Here is a 21,667-nt window from a genome sequence, read left to right as displayed (position 1 = left end):
CATAAAAGTATGTTTCTATATTCTTTGAACATCATCTACGACTTGAATCTATTTTTTAATAGTATTGAGTATTTATCTTTTTTATTTCGAGTTACATTTTAATGCCTATTTTAAAAATTTTTAGTGCCTATTTGCCTGCCTATTTTCTAGGTTTTTAGTGTCTAAACGTCCGGTCTCTAAACATGAGTAATAAGATGACTGTCTTGCTCTTGTCTTGAATAGTACACCTTTAAGTCTCTACCTTCAGGGAAAAAAGTTTATTTTGTTGTTGAGCAAACCATAGGACTATATCCCTAACTAATACTTAACATATGAATCATAATAAATTTGTATAGTTTTAAATAGACATTTTTTTGTTCACACTTTGCACTAAAATCACTTAACTTGACATACTTTGCTTTATAATTTATAACCTTACTTTAAAAAATCTAATGTCCTACCTAAATACTAATATATACATTTATTATAATATTATTGTTAGTGAATGATTCTCGGCCACATTTTATACTTACTTAAAATATCCTTCTTTCACGACGCCTTTGGTTCTTTAGGTAAAGTCCTTTCACACTGTCGCACACTTTTCTTGCAAATTGTGAATTAAGAAGTTTGGGATGTGTGTCCTTAATTTTTCTAAGTTCTTCATTTTTTTCTATCATTGAATGTATTTCAGATATTTTTGGAATGTCTCCATTTTCAATATTCACTTTAAATATTTCTGCTAATATTATCCGTTCTTGATCACTAAAAAAGCATCTACCTTTCCTTTCTTGTCTTAGTTCTTGTGGCTGTAAATCATGAGTTTCCGCTTCCACTACTTCCGTAGACTGTTTATCTTCTTGACTTGGGACATTTTCCCTCATCATATCAGATAATGCTACGGATGTAGCCGCACTCTCACTGGGTAATGTCAAAAGTTTATATGTATTTTCTGCTGTGCTGAGCGAGTGGCTCATCAAGCCAGCTAGCTTTCCTCTCTAATCAGGGGCTTTGGTGTGGACAGCAGTTACAGCACTTTTCCTAAAGATTCTGGAGCTTATATTACTATCCAATCCTGCTGATTTCCAAATTCTTTGCACAGAATTGCTAAATTGACTCACTGAAATGGGTCTTCCTGTATCCGTTATGAACACGTATTCATGGTTTGGTTTGTACACATTTGTTACGTATTCGATGTAAGTTTCCAAGTGTTTCTTCGTTTCTTCAGACATACAAATATGTGCTGGTCCTTTCCTCCCCATTTTATGCTCCGAAACTTCTACGACGTACATTTTTTTCACGTTGGAACTGTCTTCTTTATCTTGAGGAACGGTTTCAAAAGTTCCGCTAAAAAATTCTGTTCTCTGTATATTAACAATTGCTGCAGGTCTTTGTGCAGTATTAAGCATCAAAGTAAGCAATAAATAATCACGTGCTGTTGCATGCTCTGTTGAAGATAAAACTTTGGAGTTTCTGTTTTCACTCATTTTCTCCAGCAATGCTTCTGCGATTTGTTTTATGGAACTGTCTTCAAATTTTCGTACATCTCTACTTGTTATAGTGTTCGCTCTGTCTATTTTATTCACTCGATATCTATCTTTAGACTTGAATGATTGCAGTGATCTCGACCATGCGTTAATAAAACCCATTTGTTCTTCATAGTTATTCCAGTTCATTCTTTTAGCTTGTATAAGATGACTGAAAAATTTCTTTAAAGATCCTAGGTAAGAAAGTACCGTTCCAGGTTCCTTACTTTCTCTCTGAGAAGTGACAAAATCTCTAAATTTGTTCACACCTTCGAATAATAATTCCTCGATCGACGAAATATTACTCTCATGAATAATAGCTTTAACTTGAGCTACATGCTGACGCCTATTCTTCCTATTCAAAATTGAACCACCATCCATAGATGACAGCCACTTTTCAAATTGAAACCAGAACTCATTTGAGAATTCCGACGTTGTAGGTTCTGACGAAGAATTAGCTTCTCTAGACGCTGCATTCTCATTCTCTTGTATTATGTCTAATTTTCCATTCCCTCAATGCGGAATAGTATTCCGGACTACCTTTTTTCAACTTGAGTTTCTTCACTAAATGCTGGTCTAGCCTAAAAACATTGGAAACACATCCTGCTATGGAACACTTCTTTCGTCTTCTCTTAACTTTCTCCGAAGAGCTTTTCGGTAAACCATGGCGAATATTTCTTGCTCTTTCAGGGCTCCACTTGTGAACCTCCCTTACTTGTCTTGGCAGGTGAACGACTATTCTTTTACAAATAGGGCACTCCTTCCTCTTTCTTTTTTTTGCTTGCATTTCCTTCTTTGAAAGCCTAAAGAAAAAAGGAAGTTGTTAAAATATTTTAAAAAGTAGCTTAAGAAAGATTAAATAACAATCTATTAGCTTAAATGTGAAATAATACTACAAAACATTATGACTAATGGAATTGAAGAGTACAGTAAAAGAAGAAACATATATATGGGAATATATATCAAGAATGGGAATATATATTAAGAGAGAGAGAAAATTGAGTTTGCAGTCCTGGCAATTACTAAAGTATGATAGCTAACAGCTAAGGAAGTTCAATCCAAAAGGTCAAATTATCTACAAGTTATCGCTTTTTAAGAATATCAAGTACATGACAATGACAATATTTAAGGCCAGACTTTAAAATACGTATTACCAGAAGTTGTCTTCCATGGACATCTTCCTTTCGCTGTACTCTTCAATAAAAGTTAGAAACGGAAAGAAGTTTGTCTAAACTAGTCGTAATCTGTGAAGATTGTTTCTAACAACTTGTTAGTTGAAATTTTTGTTTGATTCAATAGCTGATTTCTTTAAAAAATTGGAATACGTTCTTAGCGTTAAAGCTTTGTGCAAAGTATAAGATTGCGTTACTGAGCCAAAAGAAGAGGTTCATCTAAGTCAATTTTCTTCAGACTGATACATTTAAAATTGTAAACCATTTGGTCAGTACGTTAAATATAAATAATTTACTGCAAAGAAATTACCTTCAACCCGTTCAATATTTAGGCAATGGGAGGATAACTACATTTGCTTTTAACGTTCACAAAGAGATGGTTAAGGAAGATGATACATGTAGTATATCTTATTTTTTATATCTTATTTCTATATACAAGATCGTATATCTTATTATTTTTTTCAAGAGGGCAGCTTGTTTGTGTTTTCATAGAGGTTTTCAGCATATTGGTCTGGATCAGGGACGTACGCAAGGTGTGGGTCCGGTTAGTCTGTATCCCCCACCCCCCTCTTCATAACATCCCGGATTTTCTTGAATTAGTCCCAGAAGCGACAGTCCTATTAGCGACAGGAACTGTTATCTGTCCTATGAGCGACCGATTCATTTACATTGAGATGATGGAAGATGATATGATTCCATCTCGTAAAATATGTTTGCCTCTGGCGTTATTAGCGCCCGAACAACCTTGGTATGAAATATGTACGTTTCAGTCATACTGTTCGTCAAATATATTTTTCCTCTACTGTGAGTGCAAATAAAACTTATTTTAATTTTGAGTTAGATTTGACATAAAACATATCAAATAACTTAACGAGACAAAAGGTATATTTCCATGAAAAGTATATTCCTATGTAATTATTGAAAATCCAGTTGTAATATCCCCTTCCTTGAAAAGCTCTGTTTTCTGTATTAATTTGATTCAAATCTAATTACTCACTAAGCACAGTAATATATTTTATTTTGAAAAACTTAAACGTGTGTCAGTTTCGCCAACTATCTACTTTTTAGACTTCCTAAGACTCTATGAATAAAATTAAAAAAAATGTCAATGATAAAAGACAGCTTTTGAGATCCCCTACATCTGATTGGCTATTCTCAACCAATCGCAATAATTACAATGCAGTTCACTCTAAACAATCCAAAAGGTAAACAAACTCTTTAAACTACCTTTCCCCCTATTGTAAGCTACTAAAACGTAAACTAATTGCTTAATTTGCCTTCCTCCCTTGTTTTGACTTATACATAAAAGCTTGTCGTGTAGCAATCTGAAATAATCCCTTATAACTAGACGAACTGTTAAGTCCTGCGAGAGATTTGTAACTTGTGTAATAATTTCTTCAAATACACCGTGTTTTTAGATTTCTTTGATATCCTCAAATGGTGAACACCTTTTTTCCATAGGCGCCAGATGGGAAGGCAGGGATCGCCCCCCTGGCTTACAAAAATGTATACGTAATATAGCAAACCACGTATATTAAATACCAGATATACCAGACGTGATACAGCAACCATGGAGATGCCCCTCCCTAGGAAATTTTCTTCGGGCGCCCCTACCTCTTTCTGATTTCTTTCTCATGCCATAAACATATTCAATCTAAACTTATGCTCCGTATCATTTTAACATGAAATTTTTAATTATATTAGAATCATAGACAAAGGAGGAGCTACTCTAAATATTTAATTAGTTTTCCCCTTGATAGAGTTAATGTATTCATAGAAATTAATTCAAAATATTAGGGAAAATGTATAAAATATTGTTAATGTAATGAGAGCATTCTCACGTATTGAATTCAGGTAGAGCGAAATTTTTCATAGTACATTTCGTTAGGTTCTAAATCACATTAGTATAAAACAAGTTAAAGAAGAGAGAATCTTATCTTCTTCCATTATCTTAGCATGAACGAATAGGTGACTCATAGGACAATTAACAGATCGAATCGGTCGCTCATAGGACGGTTAACAGTTCCTGTCGCTAATAGTACTGTCGCAAGTAGGAAGACATCCTTTTCTTTATCAAAACTTCCATATGCTGAATCATCTCTGCTTTTTGAACTGCTTGAGATGGCTTTGTTTTTGACACGGAGCGTTTTGGATTCAGATTTAATATAGTGAAAACTGAAAACCTACATTTTTGAATGAAGACTGCCATACTTATACATCAATAGTATAAATCATAATCCTTCTCAAGCTTAATTATGGAAAACAATTATTGCCATTGATTTAACTAAAGAACGAAGTTTCTAACTCAACCCTGGTAGATGTCATTGTGTAAGTGATAGTCGATATTTCCTAGAATATAATGTTTGATTGACTTTACAAGCGACATGACATCAGACGTTCACATTTGAGGACCACAAACGTTTGGATGCATGACATATGCATTTTTTAAAGTATATCTTGTTATTTAATACGTTAAAAGGTTTAATACAGATTTCGTTAATGTTATGAAATTTCTGCCAAATATTTTGCTTTGTATAAAGATTAAAAAAAAAAAAGTAAATCACGCATCGTGAACTGCGCATGGGGAATGTGGAAATAACGCTCCACATATACTCGACATAAGATACGAAGTGAGATGGGTTGTTAGTCCCACAATCGACCACCGCCTTTACCTTCTCAAGGTGCCCAGAAGTAACAAATACACTTTGGTACTCATAGTTTGATAAGACGCTGAGTGGACTTCAGAGTGTCACCCATGGGAACACTCCCAGAAGTCTCCAGAGTCTGACAGAGAAGTGAACCTGGGCCGTTCAATTATTAATACAACGCACTACCACATGAGAAATTGAGTCAACACTATTGTTTGAAATGCTGATTTTTAGCTATACATAAATACGACTATATGCGTATTAAGGCTGGTTTTCTGGTTTATGAATAGAAAGTATTCTAACTCGTAGAATTATTTTTAAATAATTAAAGGATTACTAATAAATATCAAAATGCAATAAATTTGAAAATTTCTAAATATTAATAATGAAGGGCTACATAGTCTAGTGGTTAGAGCATTGGACTCATATCCCCGTGGTCCTGGGTTCAAATACCAATTTGAACATCCTACTTTTCGGCGTTCACTCAGAGTCGTGAGACAAACTGAAGAATCAAGTGAGTAAAGACTTGACAATTACTTGGTTTAGAAACCTCCTGATACTGTTCGTGGTCAATTTGACGCCTAGTGCTGACTATACGGTCATCACTCAGGTACATATACAACCACCAACCGTGGATTATCGGCGCTGAAGAATGCTCAGGACGTTTATGTCTGTAACACTATTCGTTAATAATACACTAGATTCTCGCTAATGCGGCCCTCAATAGTCCGGTCTGTCAGTAGTTCGGCCTACATCCAGCCTCTAGCCACTCAAGCAGAAATGACGCGCACGACAATGAATTATCCTGTGCAACAATGTTGTTAGTTAAAAATGTTAAACAATGCTATGTATACGTATTAGAAATTGTGACATTCTTACAGTAAAGTTCGGTACATACTGTGGCTTCTAAAAGGAAACATGTTACGTTTGACCTCGCGTATCAACATTGCTAGAACTAAAAATTCGTGACGTTTCATAGTGACTGATACTACTGTATATGTACAAACTAAACGACTAAATTTTCTATGTAAATGAATATACAGTGTCTTTGAGTTTTATGAAGTACAGCCTGTATAGTTCCGATGTGTTTAAACTACGACCCTCTCAATAATCCGGCACTTCCGCGAATCCGATACCCATATGTGCAAGGAATGGCAGGATTAGTGAGTCTAGTGTAATAATAATAATAATAATAATAATAATAATAATAATAATAATAATAATAATAATAATAATAATAATAATAATAATAATAATAAAGCATTTGAACTTTTAATTACTGTTTAACTGTAATAATTCCATAACAATGCAAATGACCAATTTCATGAACGGATTTATCACTAATCTTTCGATGTGTATTAAGAGTTGTAATTTCAATGTAACAACACTTGGTTTTGAGCTCCGATACTAACGGCTTAGGAAATCTCTAATAAATGAATGTTATCTTAATTACTCTGTTGAGAAATCTAATTCCAATCCTTTAATTATTAAAACTCACCTTTTCTTCACGACTTCCTCTGTATATTGGTTGCTTTCTTATCTTCTCCACGTATGTTCTATCTTTTTTCAGACTAAAACGAAAGGACAATTATTAAAAATAAAATTATATAATTTACAATCAACTATTCTTAGAATATAAAACTGAAATTCTAACAAGATAACTTTTTGTTTAGTTACCAGTTAAGAATCGGTGAAACAACAAATGTATCTAACACATAAGATAATAATAATAATAATAATAATAATAACCGACATAAAGAGGATGCCAAAATAGAATGTCAATTAGTTTTGGATTTCTATATATCTAACGAACTATGTAAGAATTACATTTCCAATAGAAAAATTACACCCGGACATAGGTGAATAATGAAGCTAGAAAGTGTTACTTTTTCTCCCAGCTCACATTACATATTTACTACTACTTGGTACGTTTCATCCTTATATTTGAAATGTGGCAAACGAAATTCCCTCCACTTACGCAACAATACGTATATAATTGGAAACTTTTGAACAGCCATTCGGCGCATTACCATTTAAAAACAAAACGTAACAAGATTCGTTTCTCTCGTCCCTTTGAGTTTTACCTATTTGATTAATAACTCCTAATATAATACCCTCTCAAATATACTTACAGCTAACAGTTTTGTTCCCTATTAGTACTATCATCTTTTCATATCTAAATAGCACAATGAAACTGTTCAATTTAATTACTTTAACTCAAATAACAAAGAACATCTAGAATAGTACTGCTTTTGTACAGCATCAAGCGAAGGAAACTTACTCTGTGTAAACAAATGATAAAGTTATGTCTTGGTTTAATGTAACGCTATATTATTATTATTATTATTATTACTACTACTACTACTACTAGTAATAATAATAATAATAATAATAATAATAATAATAATAATAATAATAATAATAATAATAATAATAATAATAATAATAATAATAATAATAAACTTTCACATTTAGTGCTCAATATGTGTAATCATTAGAAGCAATACGATACATATACCTGTATGATTAAACCTTATGCTTTTCATAGATATTTTTTATTATTATTTTCAATGCTAGATGTTACGTTTTTTTTTTTTTTTTTCATGTTTACTTTGTAAGCACATGTTTGTTGCTTTTTAATTCTAGTCTTGGCATTTCAGTAGGTTCTACATAAGATGCAAACAATCTCCAAATTTTGAAAAAGTAATTGAAAGTTGTCTTTACAAAAACAGTAGTACTATTTTCTTTTAATGTAGCAAGGATAAAATTTCTAAACTGCATCTGTTCCTGAATTTCATTATATTTCGCATCTAATCTGTTCACACAAATATCTTTATCAATCGATTGTTTCACAGATGTAATGAAATTCAAGAAAACACAATCAAAAAACACAGATTCCTTTATTTCTTGCTTAATTTAAAAATGACTACTATTGTTATTGTAAAAAAGAAAAACTCAATTCAGATATACTCGTGCAATACTATATAAGAAAAATACAAACTTTAAAGTTTCTATAAGCATTATATTTTAGTGACATTAAGATAGCCCAGCCTTAGCCATCCTTACAAAGCACGTTCAAAACCAATACTGATATTTACTTGTATTTCCTTTGAGTGTTAAAAATCTAAAAGAAAGAAAAAAGAAACGCACTGACGATGTAGTGTAAAACACACTTACCTCTAAAACACTGTTCTCGCTCTCCGATTCATACATTTTTTCCTCTAAATTTCTCAATCTCTGAAAAGGAATGTACAAATCAATAGTATGAATTGCAGAAAAAGCACGTAACGTTTAAAGATATTTGAAAATTTTTAACAACAGAGAAGTTATACCAAACCAATCTCAAGGATTCATACATTATGGCTTGAAAATAATTTGAACTTCTACTTAAGATATTTTACTTACGTAACCTTCCTAAATGTCGAAGCTGTTATAAAACTCTACACCAGCGTTTCTCAAACTCTTTCAGTTGTGGAACCCTTTCACGTCCAAAATAAAACGACGGAACCCACGAAAATAGCATTAAATTAATAGGCAATTTATAATAGTAATTCCATTTTATTATGTACTATCATTGAAGAGGAAAGCACTTTTATTAGATTTGATATTAAAATGTAAATTAGCATCACACTAATATTTTAAAATGCAATAAATTTAAATTAGTGTAAATATGATCACTTTTATGCACATGAAAATCTAGGTTTACAAAAACACTTCAAAAATAATAAATCACTGTAAATATGAAATGTTATATGCACACGAGAAATTAGATTTTCATAAACACTTCAAAATATTAAATTACTGTAAAAGTGATCATATTTATAGTAATTTAATATTTTGAACTGTTTATGAAAACCTAATTTCTGAAATATGACATGAAACCTAATGTAACATGACAATAATTTTTCATACAAAACATGCCACATGTGCTGAGACTTCAATTGGAGGAGTGGGCTTATTTTTTGCGACTGCAGAGTTCTTTATTATCAGGTTTTATGGCGGAAAGCTGCAGTTTCATATCCAATTCCGCATCCAGTCTGTTTCGAAACAACCAACTTTTATATAGATACTTACGATTGTATGTTTCGCTTCTCGAGGTCGGTTTATATGGAACCCGCAGGGACTCTTTGCGGAACCCTTGGGTTCCGCGGAACACACTTTGAAAAACGCTGCTCTACACTAAACAGCAGGTAGCCGTTTATCCTACTTTAGGGAAACCATGTTAGAAATTGAGTTGGTGGACGCAAGTGGTGGCGTTGGTAAGATCTGGGTCCCCTGAGCACAGTGATGATGGCACAAATTGGCACAATTGTATTCATTCGACCCGTACCTTTTTAATGCCACAATTCGCGTGCAAAAACTCCATGTTCAATAGGCAAATGCGTAGAAGGGACCCCAAGCACAAAATTTCGGGACACCATTCCTGGGACGTCAGGGCCCAAGCCCAATTAATGACATCATCGCTGTGCTCTAGGAACCAGGACCTTGCGAATAGTAGTATAATTTACATATATATAACAAAATTAATCTCAATGCACCAACTGAAATCAGTAATGTACGTACATTGTGCACATTGTCCAATCTTTGCTTTGTTTGTTTGGACTTAATTGTCAATTTTGGTCCATTGGCGGATCCACGGGGAGGGTGGAGGGGGTGACCGCCCCTCCCAAAGGTCTGCTTTTTTACTTCCAACATTTATCGTTGGGAAATACTAATATGGTCTTTTCCCGATCGATCGAATCTGTGACAAGCCTAGCTGAGTCTAATCAAAATATGCGGTACTTAATGGTACTTAACACAGACATATTTGAATTGTAAATACTTCTATTCCTAGTTCCATGTGATGGTCACCATAAGCCCCAAAACAGCGAGAATACGATTAATTCGTTGGACGAACAGCCATAGAAAAGAGGGTAAGACGGCTCACAGTTTAAAGTAAAAACGTATATTTTAAAATTGAAAATGAAAAATGAAAAGAAATCTTTGAGTTTTACGTCCCACGTTTGCGCCGGCTAGGCTAAAGGAGACGGTGATGATGAGAAACGAATGAAATGGTGGAATGAAGAAAGTGGGAGGAAACGGGAAAACCACGAGGAAACCCACGCACAAAATGTTTGTCCACCACAAAGTTCACTTGGCAAGAGATGAGATTATTTTTTTTAATTGTATACTAGAGAAAGGATATGGAAATGGAATTCACTGAAAAAAATTCGTTATCCGGATAGCGATATATTGTACAAATATACGTAACCCTTACTACGGATGATTACTACAGTAATCAGTACGGATCATACGTTATCCATATGCTACATACTTATCTCGCTTAGACGTTACATCATGCCGTTGCAGGATGTATGGCATCTAACATCATGCCGTTGCAGGATGTATGGCATCTAACAGTTTTCCATATATTACATCTATATACATATGTTACATACCTCAGCCATACGTTAATACGTCCATATGTATGTGAGATCCTGACCGCCTATGTTCTTTCGTTCTTACGGAAAGTATTTATAAAGTATGCTTTTTCAGTTATACGTTTGCTGAACGTTAAGTCCACAAACGTAAGGTTTACGAAGGTTACACATGTGACCTTCGTTTTTACGCACGCCAAATACGTTTTTTTAACTCAGTGTTCGAGTCCCGAAACTTCAATTACTTTTACCTTGAATAAAAAGAAATATAGAATCTTCAGCGCTCCTTACCGAAAAGCTCTCTGAATCTGAAATGAGGCTTTTCAGTTGGTAGACCGATTGATATGTATTTACGTAGTTTGTCAAAAGCGGTTGGATCTGAACCACTATAGTGCGTTCGATGCTCACTCACCGGGAATCAAACTACAGAACCGCATGCATCAAAGATCGTGTACGTTCGCTAGCTACTAGATCAACAAAGAGAGCCGTCTGTGACTTACGGAGTTCAACACGGAAACATCAGGAAGACACCAGGGATTTATTTTGACTTTTAATGGCATTCTATCTTTTCTTGGGAAATAACACATATGATGAAGTCCTGTGTGAACAATTGATCTTCGCACAGGCCAAACCGCTTAATCTAGAAACTTGAAATTGGTAAAGTAGATAAGGTTTGTGAGGTAGGGTATTACTAAGGATTTTTTTTTTTTTAATCGAAGAAAGGAAGGGGGCATAGGAGTGGAAATTATTTTAATAAGATTTCTGTCTCTACGAATCCAGTAAGGTTAGAGACTTGAAATGTGGTATTTGGATTTCTCATTTAAAATAATTTGACACGCATTCCAACGTTTTTGATACTTTAGTAAAATAGGGAAAAATAGGTAGAAAGAAAAATGGGTGCGGATAGAGCTAAGATATCAATACCTAAGAGTCTTTGAAGATTAGAAACATGAAATTTGGTATATGGACTTCTTACTTAAAATAATTCAATATGTATTTCAATGTTTTTGATATTTTACCTAAAAGGGGAGAAAAGCGGTGGGAAAATTATTATTATTATTATTATTATTATTATTATTATTATTATTATTATTATTATTATTATTATTATTATTATCAGATGTCCATATCTCGGGATCCCTTACGGTTAGACATATGAAAGTTAGTAGTTTGACTTTTCATTAAAAATAATTAATTTGAGCGTTTTTTGCAACTTAGCGTAGAAAGGAAGGAAAAGAGGTGAAGCTGGTTCACTAAAATGTCTTACGATGTGTTTGAATTTCGTGAGAGTTTTAGCTAAATCCAATTCTATATGAAAGGCACAGAAGGAAGAACTCGAAATATTAAGCCACAGTAGCACGCAGGAACATCTGCTATATTGTGCTACGCCGTATGTCGAGCAAATTGGGGGTCTGGGAGTGAAGCCCAACCTAGAAGAAGCAGGCCGGTAGCCAGCCCAAAAATGTAGGGGGGCCCGGCTGAAGTTAGAGGGCCCGACCCAACCATATTATAGTTTCATTGAAAGCCTGCCGTGAAAATTTTGGGAGGTCCAGCAAAAATTTAGGGGGTCCGGCCTCTTAGATCCCCCAGGATACGAGCCTGAGAAGAAAAGCACGAGTACGGAATTGTTGTTGTAAGCATAGCTACAGTTATACTATGTTTCGTGAAACGCACACAAATATAGAGATAAATGCATTTTGTATTATTCTTTATGCATGTATACTTTTGTTATATATTTTTGCGTAGACCAAGACTGTCTTTTTTCAACTGTTGTTCCTCAATTGTTATTCAAAATATATGATTAGATCAAACTGTACACTTTTTCTTTAAAATGAACATTTCGTCAATACAATATTTTCTTTTATGAAAGTACTGTGCAAGACAGCGTATCCGATATATCGCGGTGACTGTGTGAAGTGAATCATGACACCGTCATGAGTCCGAAATGGAAGTGCGTATTTAACTTAAATCTAACATACTTTCATTTAATAATAATAATAATAATAATAAAAAAAAAAAAAAACTCGAGTCCATAAATGGAATCTGGGAATCAGGTTTACACCTCCCCTCCAGCTTCGGGTTTGTACGTGTCCCATTCTTGCAAATTAAAATTCTGGTCACATTGAGCTTCGCTCATTTCTAGGAAGCGAACCGCCCCTCCCAAATGATGATTCTGGATCCGCTAGTGCTTTGGTCTTAGCACGTCCGTGTAAGGAATTAGGCCCGTTGGTGATCATTCGGAGCGCAGGCAGGTACGTTCTGCACCGGAGGTGTCATTTTCGCTATTTGTTTGATGATTTCTAGAACAGTCTGTCATGATTGCTCATAGCGGGGATCAAACCCACGCGCCACCTTTTCCCGAGCCGAAGTCCACAACGTTAACGATTCGACAAAACTGGGATCACACACAATGTACTAAAAAATGGCGTCCTTGGAGATAACTCTGGTAAGATAGTAGCCAGAACCTTGATTTACGTACCTTCTGGTTATTCTCCTAGGAAAAAAGCGACGAAATAAAGATAGGCTCGATTCATAGGCATCTTGAGTCAGAATATTCCTAGTTTTCACGAGACAAATGGTACCTAAACTAAACTTCCCCAGCGAACGGGCGCAGCTCAGTGGACGAACATTGGTATCCCATTCAGAAGTTCTTAGATTCGATGTGAGTGGCTGGCTCTCCTCAGTGAGAGCTATTTATTTATTTATTTATTTATTTATTTATTTATTTTTAGATATTTTTCTCTCTCCGGAATTAGCTTAAAACCAGGCCCTATATTTGACTACTACCCCAAAATTCCTGCCTCTATACCATTTCGACCTTAGGCAAGGATGTCTCTAAAAAAATGGAATTCAAATTCGAAACATCATGTCTATGGCCAGTTATATACACGAATTCTACGAATTCAATTTTCCATACCAGAGACTGCCTGTGAATTGTTTCAAAATATTTTGAATGAGATTTCGGATTAATATTTTAACTATTATTGACCACATACATTAGCCGTTACTGTTAAAACTGACTCGAAATTACAGTTTTGCGTATTGCTGCTCTTTCGTCGAACCTAACACTCAATTTTCTTTTTCGAAGTTTTATTATGCTCATACTTAATAAAGAATGCTCTATCAGTAGTGAGCAAATGGAAAGGGAAACAGATAAAAACTAAACACAAAATGCATTCGAAAAGGGATTAGCAGAGGGCAATAAACATTTAAACAAAAGATAACATGCCTAGCGCTATCAGGTGCGTTCAGCCTCCATCAAATTGAGTACCAGAGTGTCCTTGGTACTCCTAGGCACCTTTGGAGGTAAAAGTGGCCGAGCTTGGAACTGATCACCTCACCTCATATCGTGTCGTAATTCCAGACTCTATGGAGCTCTATCGTTGACGTTACAAAGAGACCGCTCGACCTCAGACTTGATTTCATTTAAACCGATACTCGTTACATTTAAACCGATATCCTCTATTCCCTGTTCACGGCACGTGTATGTCGCACTAAGACTGCTGTTACAATCTTTTTTTAAAATCCTTTTATTCATGATACAAGAACACACGTGTTGAAACTGGCCACCTCACTTTCGAATTTCGAATCAAAACCAACCTGAATCATTTGTTTATAATTTATTATTGATTGTTTTGAAGAAAAAATGGTTTGTTTCGAAAAACATTTAGAGATATTTAGAAAACAAAGTTGGGAGCTAAATTCACACTCGCCCCCTCCACTTTCGAATTTCGAATCAAAACCAACCTCAATCATTTGTTTATCGTTTGTTATTGATTGTTTTGAAGAAATAATTGTTTGTTCCGGAAAACATTCGGAGATATTTAAAAAACAAAGTTGGGACTGTCCCCTCCCCCACTTCTTAATTTCGACTCAACTCAGGCGAATCGTTTGTTTTTTCCTTTTTTATTGAGTGCTTTGAAGAAATGGTCGTTTGTTTCGGAAAAAAAAAAAAACATTCAGATATATTTAGAAAACAAAATTCGGGGATGGCCTCCCTCACTCTGTAATTTCGACACAAAATCCACACGAACCGTTAGTTACAGATCATTTTGAAGAAATAGTCGTTTGTTTTGAAAAATATTCAGAGACATTGAAAACAATGTTGGGGGCTGGCTCCTCCCCCACTTTCTACTTTAGACTCAAAACCAAACCCAACGGGTTGTTAATCGTTTGTTATTGTTTGTTTTGAAAAATATTTCGTTTCGAAAAGTATACAGAGATATTTTAGAAAATAATGTGATATGGTGTGTTTGTAAGTTTATCCTGATGGCTCAATTTTTGAAATTCGATTGAAAACCCATACAGATCCTTTGCTTGTGTTTAAATACAATCGTTTATTTCGGAGAATAAAAAAGACATTCAGAAAATAATGTTCTGGATTGTATAATTCACACTGCACTCCCCACTTCCAAATCATGCAGGCAACGGAGATTGAACACATCTTGTAACGCATTTATACTGAGTGTTATTAAACTAGACCGACAAACTGGAAAAGGTGATTTCTCACATCAAAATGAGATAAAATTTCATAAGAACCTGTGACCAAAAGCAGAGCTAGGGTTGTTCAAATCCGTGGGCAAATAAACTTTGGTGTTTTAAGTGGGAACTTTCTGAAAACCTCACGTTTCAATCTTCTCTGAACCTCACTCGTCCTCACGGACCCTCATTACCCCTCAACCTCACTTATCCTCAATTTCACGGCACCTGAGTGCTCCTCAACCTCACGGTCACTCACCATCCTCAACCTCACTCACCCTAAAACTTATCGCTCTTTACTACATTTAGACTTCACTCACATTCTCTCTTACAACCCATCAACCTCACTAAAACACCCTCACGACCCTCATTCACCTTCAACCGCACGGGCTCCAGAGATCCCTCAGCCTGACTCACCTCAATCTCACCCATTGACTTTGAGTGAGGATTAGTGAGGTTGTGGGATAGCCTTATGAGGATCAACCTCGTGAGGGTGTCCTCCTATGCTTTGGAGGTGAATATTTCCGAACCTATCATCAATTGAGCTTAAGCATCTTATCGTCTTAGATTTGTAATCTCCTCTATCCAAAATGCATGGTTCAGGATTTTGTACCAATGAATTCTTCCATAGGAACTGAGAGAGTTGCAGACATTCCGTTAGGAAAGGCGAGCCTGATTCATGACACGAGTATGGAACGGCGTCCGAACAAATAACATAGATTCGTTGACAGACCATCGATATCTTGAACAAAATCAAGATGGCAAAGGATTTTTAGCGTGTTGTGCGTTCATAATTACATCAGAGGATGAGTATGGTGGATTAAATATAATTAAATAAAGTTTTCAGTTTAATGATCCACAATCATGCTTTGTCTGTTAAATGAGACAGATATTAATGATTTTGAAAGAATTGGTGCAATGAGGATCTTCAGGGAAATGGGAGTATCCCTCACAAAAATTAATAAACAATAAATGAAAATAAAAATAAAATAAAATAAAACTAACTATATTTTCCATCACAAACTCACTTGGCCTTAACACATATTTTTTCATCTTTTTGTTAAATGATCAATATTGGTGCTTTCATATGTCATCACCTCCCATGCGTTGTCAACAATCCTTTGTTCACCAAAGTGGTGGAGAAGGGAAGGACAAAGTTATTCAGTGGTAGGGTGATAACATCTATTGCAAGTAGTTCCACTTTAGATACCAGGCCAACTGAGTTCGTGGCGGAGAACATCGTGTTCGTTTCTTTTCAGGGATAATCATCAATCGCAGATCATCAATGCACAAATTGTTCCAAAATCATTAAATATCATTTATATATGTATTCTTTAATGTAAAGACCATAATTCTATATTATTAAACTGAAGATTTTAATTAATTTTATTTAATCTACTACACACATTTCCTGCTGTAGTTAAGCAACCATATAAAACACACCAAAAATTCTTCGCTATCTTGGGTCTGTTCAAGGTATCGATGGTCTGACAACTAATTTATGTTATTTGCTTGGACGCCGTTCATTACGTCATGAATCAGGCTCACTTTTCCAGACGAAATACCCGAGACTTCTTCACTTCCTGTGGGAAATTCCTTGCGACGCCACAAAACGATTCTGAATCATCCAGATTTGGATAGTACGAGTACGAGTTTGCCCTGACTTTTGTCACACTCTAATGTTTCGAGTTCGGTCTTCCTTGCCTGCTTTCCTGATAGAAGATGTTTTAATTTGAAATTAAAAAAGTGAGAAGACAGTGTGAAATTATAAAAAACAAAACACTATTTACAAAATATCTTTGTGTTTTTTCTTAACAAACCAATTTAACACTTTCGATTCTAAACCCGAGTCAGAGTCGGGTAGGTTGTTTATTCCAAAACGCCGAAGCCCGAGTCCAACTCGTTTTTCACGTAATTGCCCTATGTAACTTATTATGCGTTCCGGTCGGTTGTCGGCCGTGTTAAATACTTACTGACACTCAGTTCTTGAAGAAATACTATTAACCTGACATCCAGCGAAGAGTAAACGAACTTTTGCAGTTTGATTGTTGTGATCAACTTTCTTCGTTTGACTGCAACACGCTTGATAATATAGTGGAGTCTTTTTGAAGCAAGTAAAATGAATATAAAAGAAATATCAAAGATTTTAAAACAGTACAGTTTAGATCCCGTTTGGAAGGTGAAATTGACAATTCAGATTTAGATTCTGATTTCGAAATTTAAAAAGCAGGTGGGTACATGAGCAGTTCCGTGCTGTGGAAAATCAGCGCCCGGGGCAGGAGTATAAGACGGCACCCTCCTCCCTGTACATATGAATAAAGTCGACAGACCAGCCGCAAAGCGCCACATTAGTTTGCGGGAAGCGAGAAAATTTTCAAAAATAAACACTATTTTCTTGATTTTGAGCACTTTTTATTACTTTTTCCTTCCATCTTTCTCTTTCCTCCCGAATCCTCACAATAACGGAACTCAGTGGTCAGTTCACGCAGATTTCCCGCTTCTTATTACACATCATTGTCACTGTTCGCACTTCATTTGCAGCGGGAGTATTATTTTACTATTGTAAAAAAATTTTTCGTCTGTTCAAGAAGTACATATTTCAAACAGCAATGTAGCGAACTACCTCTTCTTACATCACTAAATTATATATTCATAATAAAATCTAAAGTCCAAAAACTTGTTTGCAGTGTTTTTAGTGCGTTATTATTATTATTTAGCAATGGGCTATAATTTTTTTTAAATGTTTGGTTTCGTATCGAAAAACCCCAGGATACTGGAATAAACAAGGTTAGATTAGCCCAGAATCGAAAGTGATTATAAACAAAGAACAAACAATCCACTTGAATTTTGAATAGAACTTCCAAAATTTGAGAAACTAGGGTAAGGTGACCTTATCAACTTTGTTTTCTAAATGTATATGTTTTCAAAACAAACGGTTATTTCTTCAAAACAATTAATAACAAACGATTCGTTTTGCTTTTGTGACGAAATTCGAAAGGGAGATAGCCTCCAACTTTGTCTACATATCTCTGAATGAATTCCGATATAAACGATTATTTCTTCAAAACAATCAATAGGAAACCAAAAACAAACGATTGGGTTTGGTTTCGTGTCGAAGTTCGACAATGGAGGAACCAGTGAGAAGTTGGCCCCCAAATTTGTTTTCTAAATATCGTTGAATGCTTTTCGAATCAAGCGTTTTTTTTTTTTTTTTTTTTCATTCTAAACAATCAACAACAAACGAAAAACAAACGATTCTGTTTGGTTTCGTATCGAAATTCGAAAGTGGGAGGCTATCCCCCATCTTTCTTTTCTAAATATATTTGAATGATTTCGGAAACAAATAATTTTTTCTTCAAAACGATTAATAACAAACGAAAAACAAACGATTTGCATGGTTTTTGATTCGAAATTCAAAAGCAGGGGGAGGAGCAACTTCACACACGTCACGAACGCTTCACAAACTAAGCTTAATTACAAACGAGAAATAATTTCAAGGAATTTGTTGGAACTAAAGGCAACAATGAAATTCAATTTAATTCAACAGAATATGCTGGAAATGTTATATCAATAATTACATAGAAGCTGTAGCTAGAAACCCATCTCTAGTTGTCATTAAAATATAAATAAAAGTTGCATAGGTGTGAACCTGAAAAATCATACACAAAACTATGTGAACCCGGTTTTCTGAACCTGAGGTCAGTGATATGACAATAATCTGCAGTTGAAAGTAGGAACTGAATATGATAAATCTATGTTATAAATTACATACAAATTGCACAATTCACTACATGAATCGATATGGTCTTCATTTATTTAACAGAAACTACTTTCCATTATTATGGTTTGGAACCCCAGTAAGGTAAAGAAACATCCATATATTTACGATGGCATATTAGTTAAATGAAATGAAATGAAATCTTTAGTTTAACGTCCCACGGTTACGCAAGCGAAGTGCCAAAGGGGACGGATGAAATAGCAAGTGAATGATGATGTAAGAAATGGTGGAATGATAAAGTGGAGGAGACGAGAGAACCCCGAGAAAACTCACGGACACGGTGTCGTCCAGCACGAACTCACTAAGCCTGGGATCGAACCAGGGACCCCTAGAACCAGAGGTGAGCGCTCTACCACTGAGCCACCGTGCCCCCGGCATTTTAGTTAAAATTCTTATTTCGTATATTATTGATTTTAGGTGAAATAAACGATTTTAATATATATATTTTCATTACTCACTTAATAAATACGAATGTACATAGAAATATATCAGGGTCATCTAGGAACATGACACAGATATTAAAGAGGGTTGCTGCAACGAAACTGAACTATTTCATCGAATCAAAATATTAAGTCTTATGAACTTACTCCCCACCCCATCCTCCGGTACAACGACTTAAGTATCTAATTAGAAAGTAGTTGTACTCTTTTGTACCACAATTACCTCTATTTGTAATATACTGCATTTTGAAAATTTAAGAAAAGAAAGTGGGGTTAAGTTCACACAGCAGCTCAACGTCTTGTAACTGGTTTAATTGGGTCATTTAAAAGACCATTTGAACTGAAATGTACCATAATTTCTTTCCTATGCACCGTTTTAGATTATCAGAAATTAAAAATCAAGTTAAATACAATAAATAATGACCTGTAAACGAAGATACACAAAAAGTACAAAATTTGTGCAATAAGTTTCATAACGCCCGTAAGAGAGTACCAAAGAAAATTACTAACGATTGTATACGTTTGACATTGATTCTTGCAGGTGAAATTCACTGAATTTTTCAAATTTTATTATTAACATTAGAAGCAGAGGATTAAAATCATACAATGAGCAAAAATACTTCATATTACGTAATTAATAAATTAAAAGCATAATATATGCTTTTAATTTCTAATGACACATCCCATTCCGAGGGAAATGAAGAGATTTTATACAGGATCTACATAATGAAGAAAGTAAGTTAGTCACTAATGTTCCAATGGAATTTGCAGAGTGTGCGTTATCAACGCCGATTATTTTAGCAAAAACCACAATGGAAATACACATTTGTTATGTGGACACACTTCAACTCACGAGAGACACGCCAATAGACCTTGCAACAACGCTATCATACTCTTAGTTGTGTTTCAAGTAGATGGAACTTTTTAAAATCAAAAAAATCGAACGGAATCTTTGACATAATTGTATTTTCCTGTCGCCTTCTTTTTTTCTTATAACCTTTATGCTGCCCCCTCCAAAAAAAAACTCTAAACCAGAGTAACAAAAAACTAATAATAAAATTCATATTAAAATAAAACAAACCAGTTAACATGGGTTGTGTGGATCAGGCCGTTTTGTTTTCTTAATTCTCAAAATACAGTAGTGCAAACAAAAGTAATTCTGGTATGAAGTACTTTTGCATCATGTACTTAAATCGTTCTTACCAGGTGGTAGTAGGGGGTTAGCCCCTACTTTGTTCTGTTAATTTCTCACAATGCAGGACGGTACAAACGAAACAAATTACGGTACAATCCGCTAGAAAGGAAAATCTTTCAAACGGGACAAATCGAATACAGGATATGGTGGAGAACTACGTGAACCTAGCCCCACTTTGTTTTCCTAATTTCTCAAAATACAGTGCAGTACAAACAAAAGTAATTGCGGTACAAACCGGTACGAACCAAGTCCTTTCGAATGAAATACTTAAATCGTTTGTACCGGACAAGGGGCAAGACCCCAGTTTCTTCTATTAATTTCTCATAATGTAAGACTGTACCAACGAAACAAATTACAGTACAGTGCAAACGAAAGTGTTTCAAAAGAGACAATTAAACCGATTATAGGAAGTGGAGGTGGTGGGAGTCCTTGAACCTGACGCCCCCACTTCGTTTTCGAAATTTCACAAAATACAGTATAGTAAAGATGAAAGTAATTGCAGTACAAATCGGCACAAATGAAGTATTTTCTAATTATATACTTAAATCGTTTGAATCGAAAGGTTGGGGGCCAAGTTCACGAATGTCTAATATTACCTTCGTAAATGTGTTTAATTCAAGTAAACGATGACGATCCAAGAATTTGGAAACGCTTCCCATCAAAGAAACACACGACGAAACGCAGAACAGAAAAACACGTTGAAAACAAAACGAAAGAAAACCGAAAATGTAAATGGAGTTCGAAGTTCAGAGAAGTGGGAAAACATTTTTCTAAATTCAATACAGCGCACACAATTAAGGGATAATTAGGCTTTAAATATATATACAGTGTATATTTTGCAAAGTAAAATCTTTTAATTTTAATTCCGAAGCGATGAAGATCAAAGTATGCGAACTGTGACAGTAGGAGCAATAAATCTCGGTGTATCTAAGAGGTTAATGTTCACGCTCTATGTGCATGTGGTCAGAAGTTCAATTGTCACCAGGATTAATTAAATAGGGCGTGTTCGCAGCCCAATTTACAAAAAAATTGCAGG

General features: G+C 34.9%; 1 protein-coding gene across 6 annotated transcripts in view; it reads right to left on the bottom strand.

Moving 5' to 3' along the window:
- Positions 1 to 21,667, bottom strand: part of LOC145668127 (PMS1 protein homolog 1-like) — a 153,356-nt gene that overhangs the window by 39,724 nt on the left and 91,965 nt on the right. For 3 of the 6 annotated variants that reach the window (XR_014127976.1, XR_014127975.1, XM_081735688.1), the window contains 2 exons: positions 8,500 to 8,559; positions 6,841 to 6,893 (listed from right to left, as the gene is read on the bottom strand). The exons of the other annotated variants lie outside the window; for them this stretch is intronic. Coding sequence is in view for 1 of the 3 variants with exons in the window: in XM_081735688.1 (XP_081591814.1) it covers positions 8,528 to 8,559 (32 nt within the window). In the remaining 2 variants the exon portion in view is untranslated. Of the gene's footprint in view, positions 1 to 6,840; positions 6,894 to 8,499; positions 8,560 to 21,667 lie in introns of those variants that run through there. 6 annotated transcript variants of the gene reach the window in all.

This window comes from Thermobia domestica, chromosome 13 (assembly GCF_964235325.1).
Source record: "Thermobia domestica chromosome 13, izTheDome1.hap1.1, whole genome shotgun sequence".
NCBI classification, from domain to species: Eukaryota; Metazoa; Arthropoda; class Insecta; order Zygentoma; family Lepismatidae; genus Thermobia; species Thermobia domestica.
Note: the sequence above shows the minus strand (reverse complement) of the source record. Positions and strands in the feature narration are given on the sequence as shown.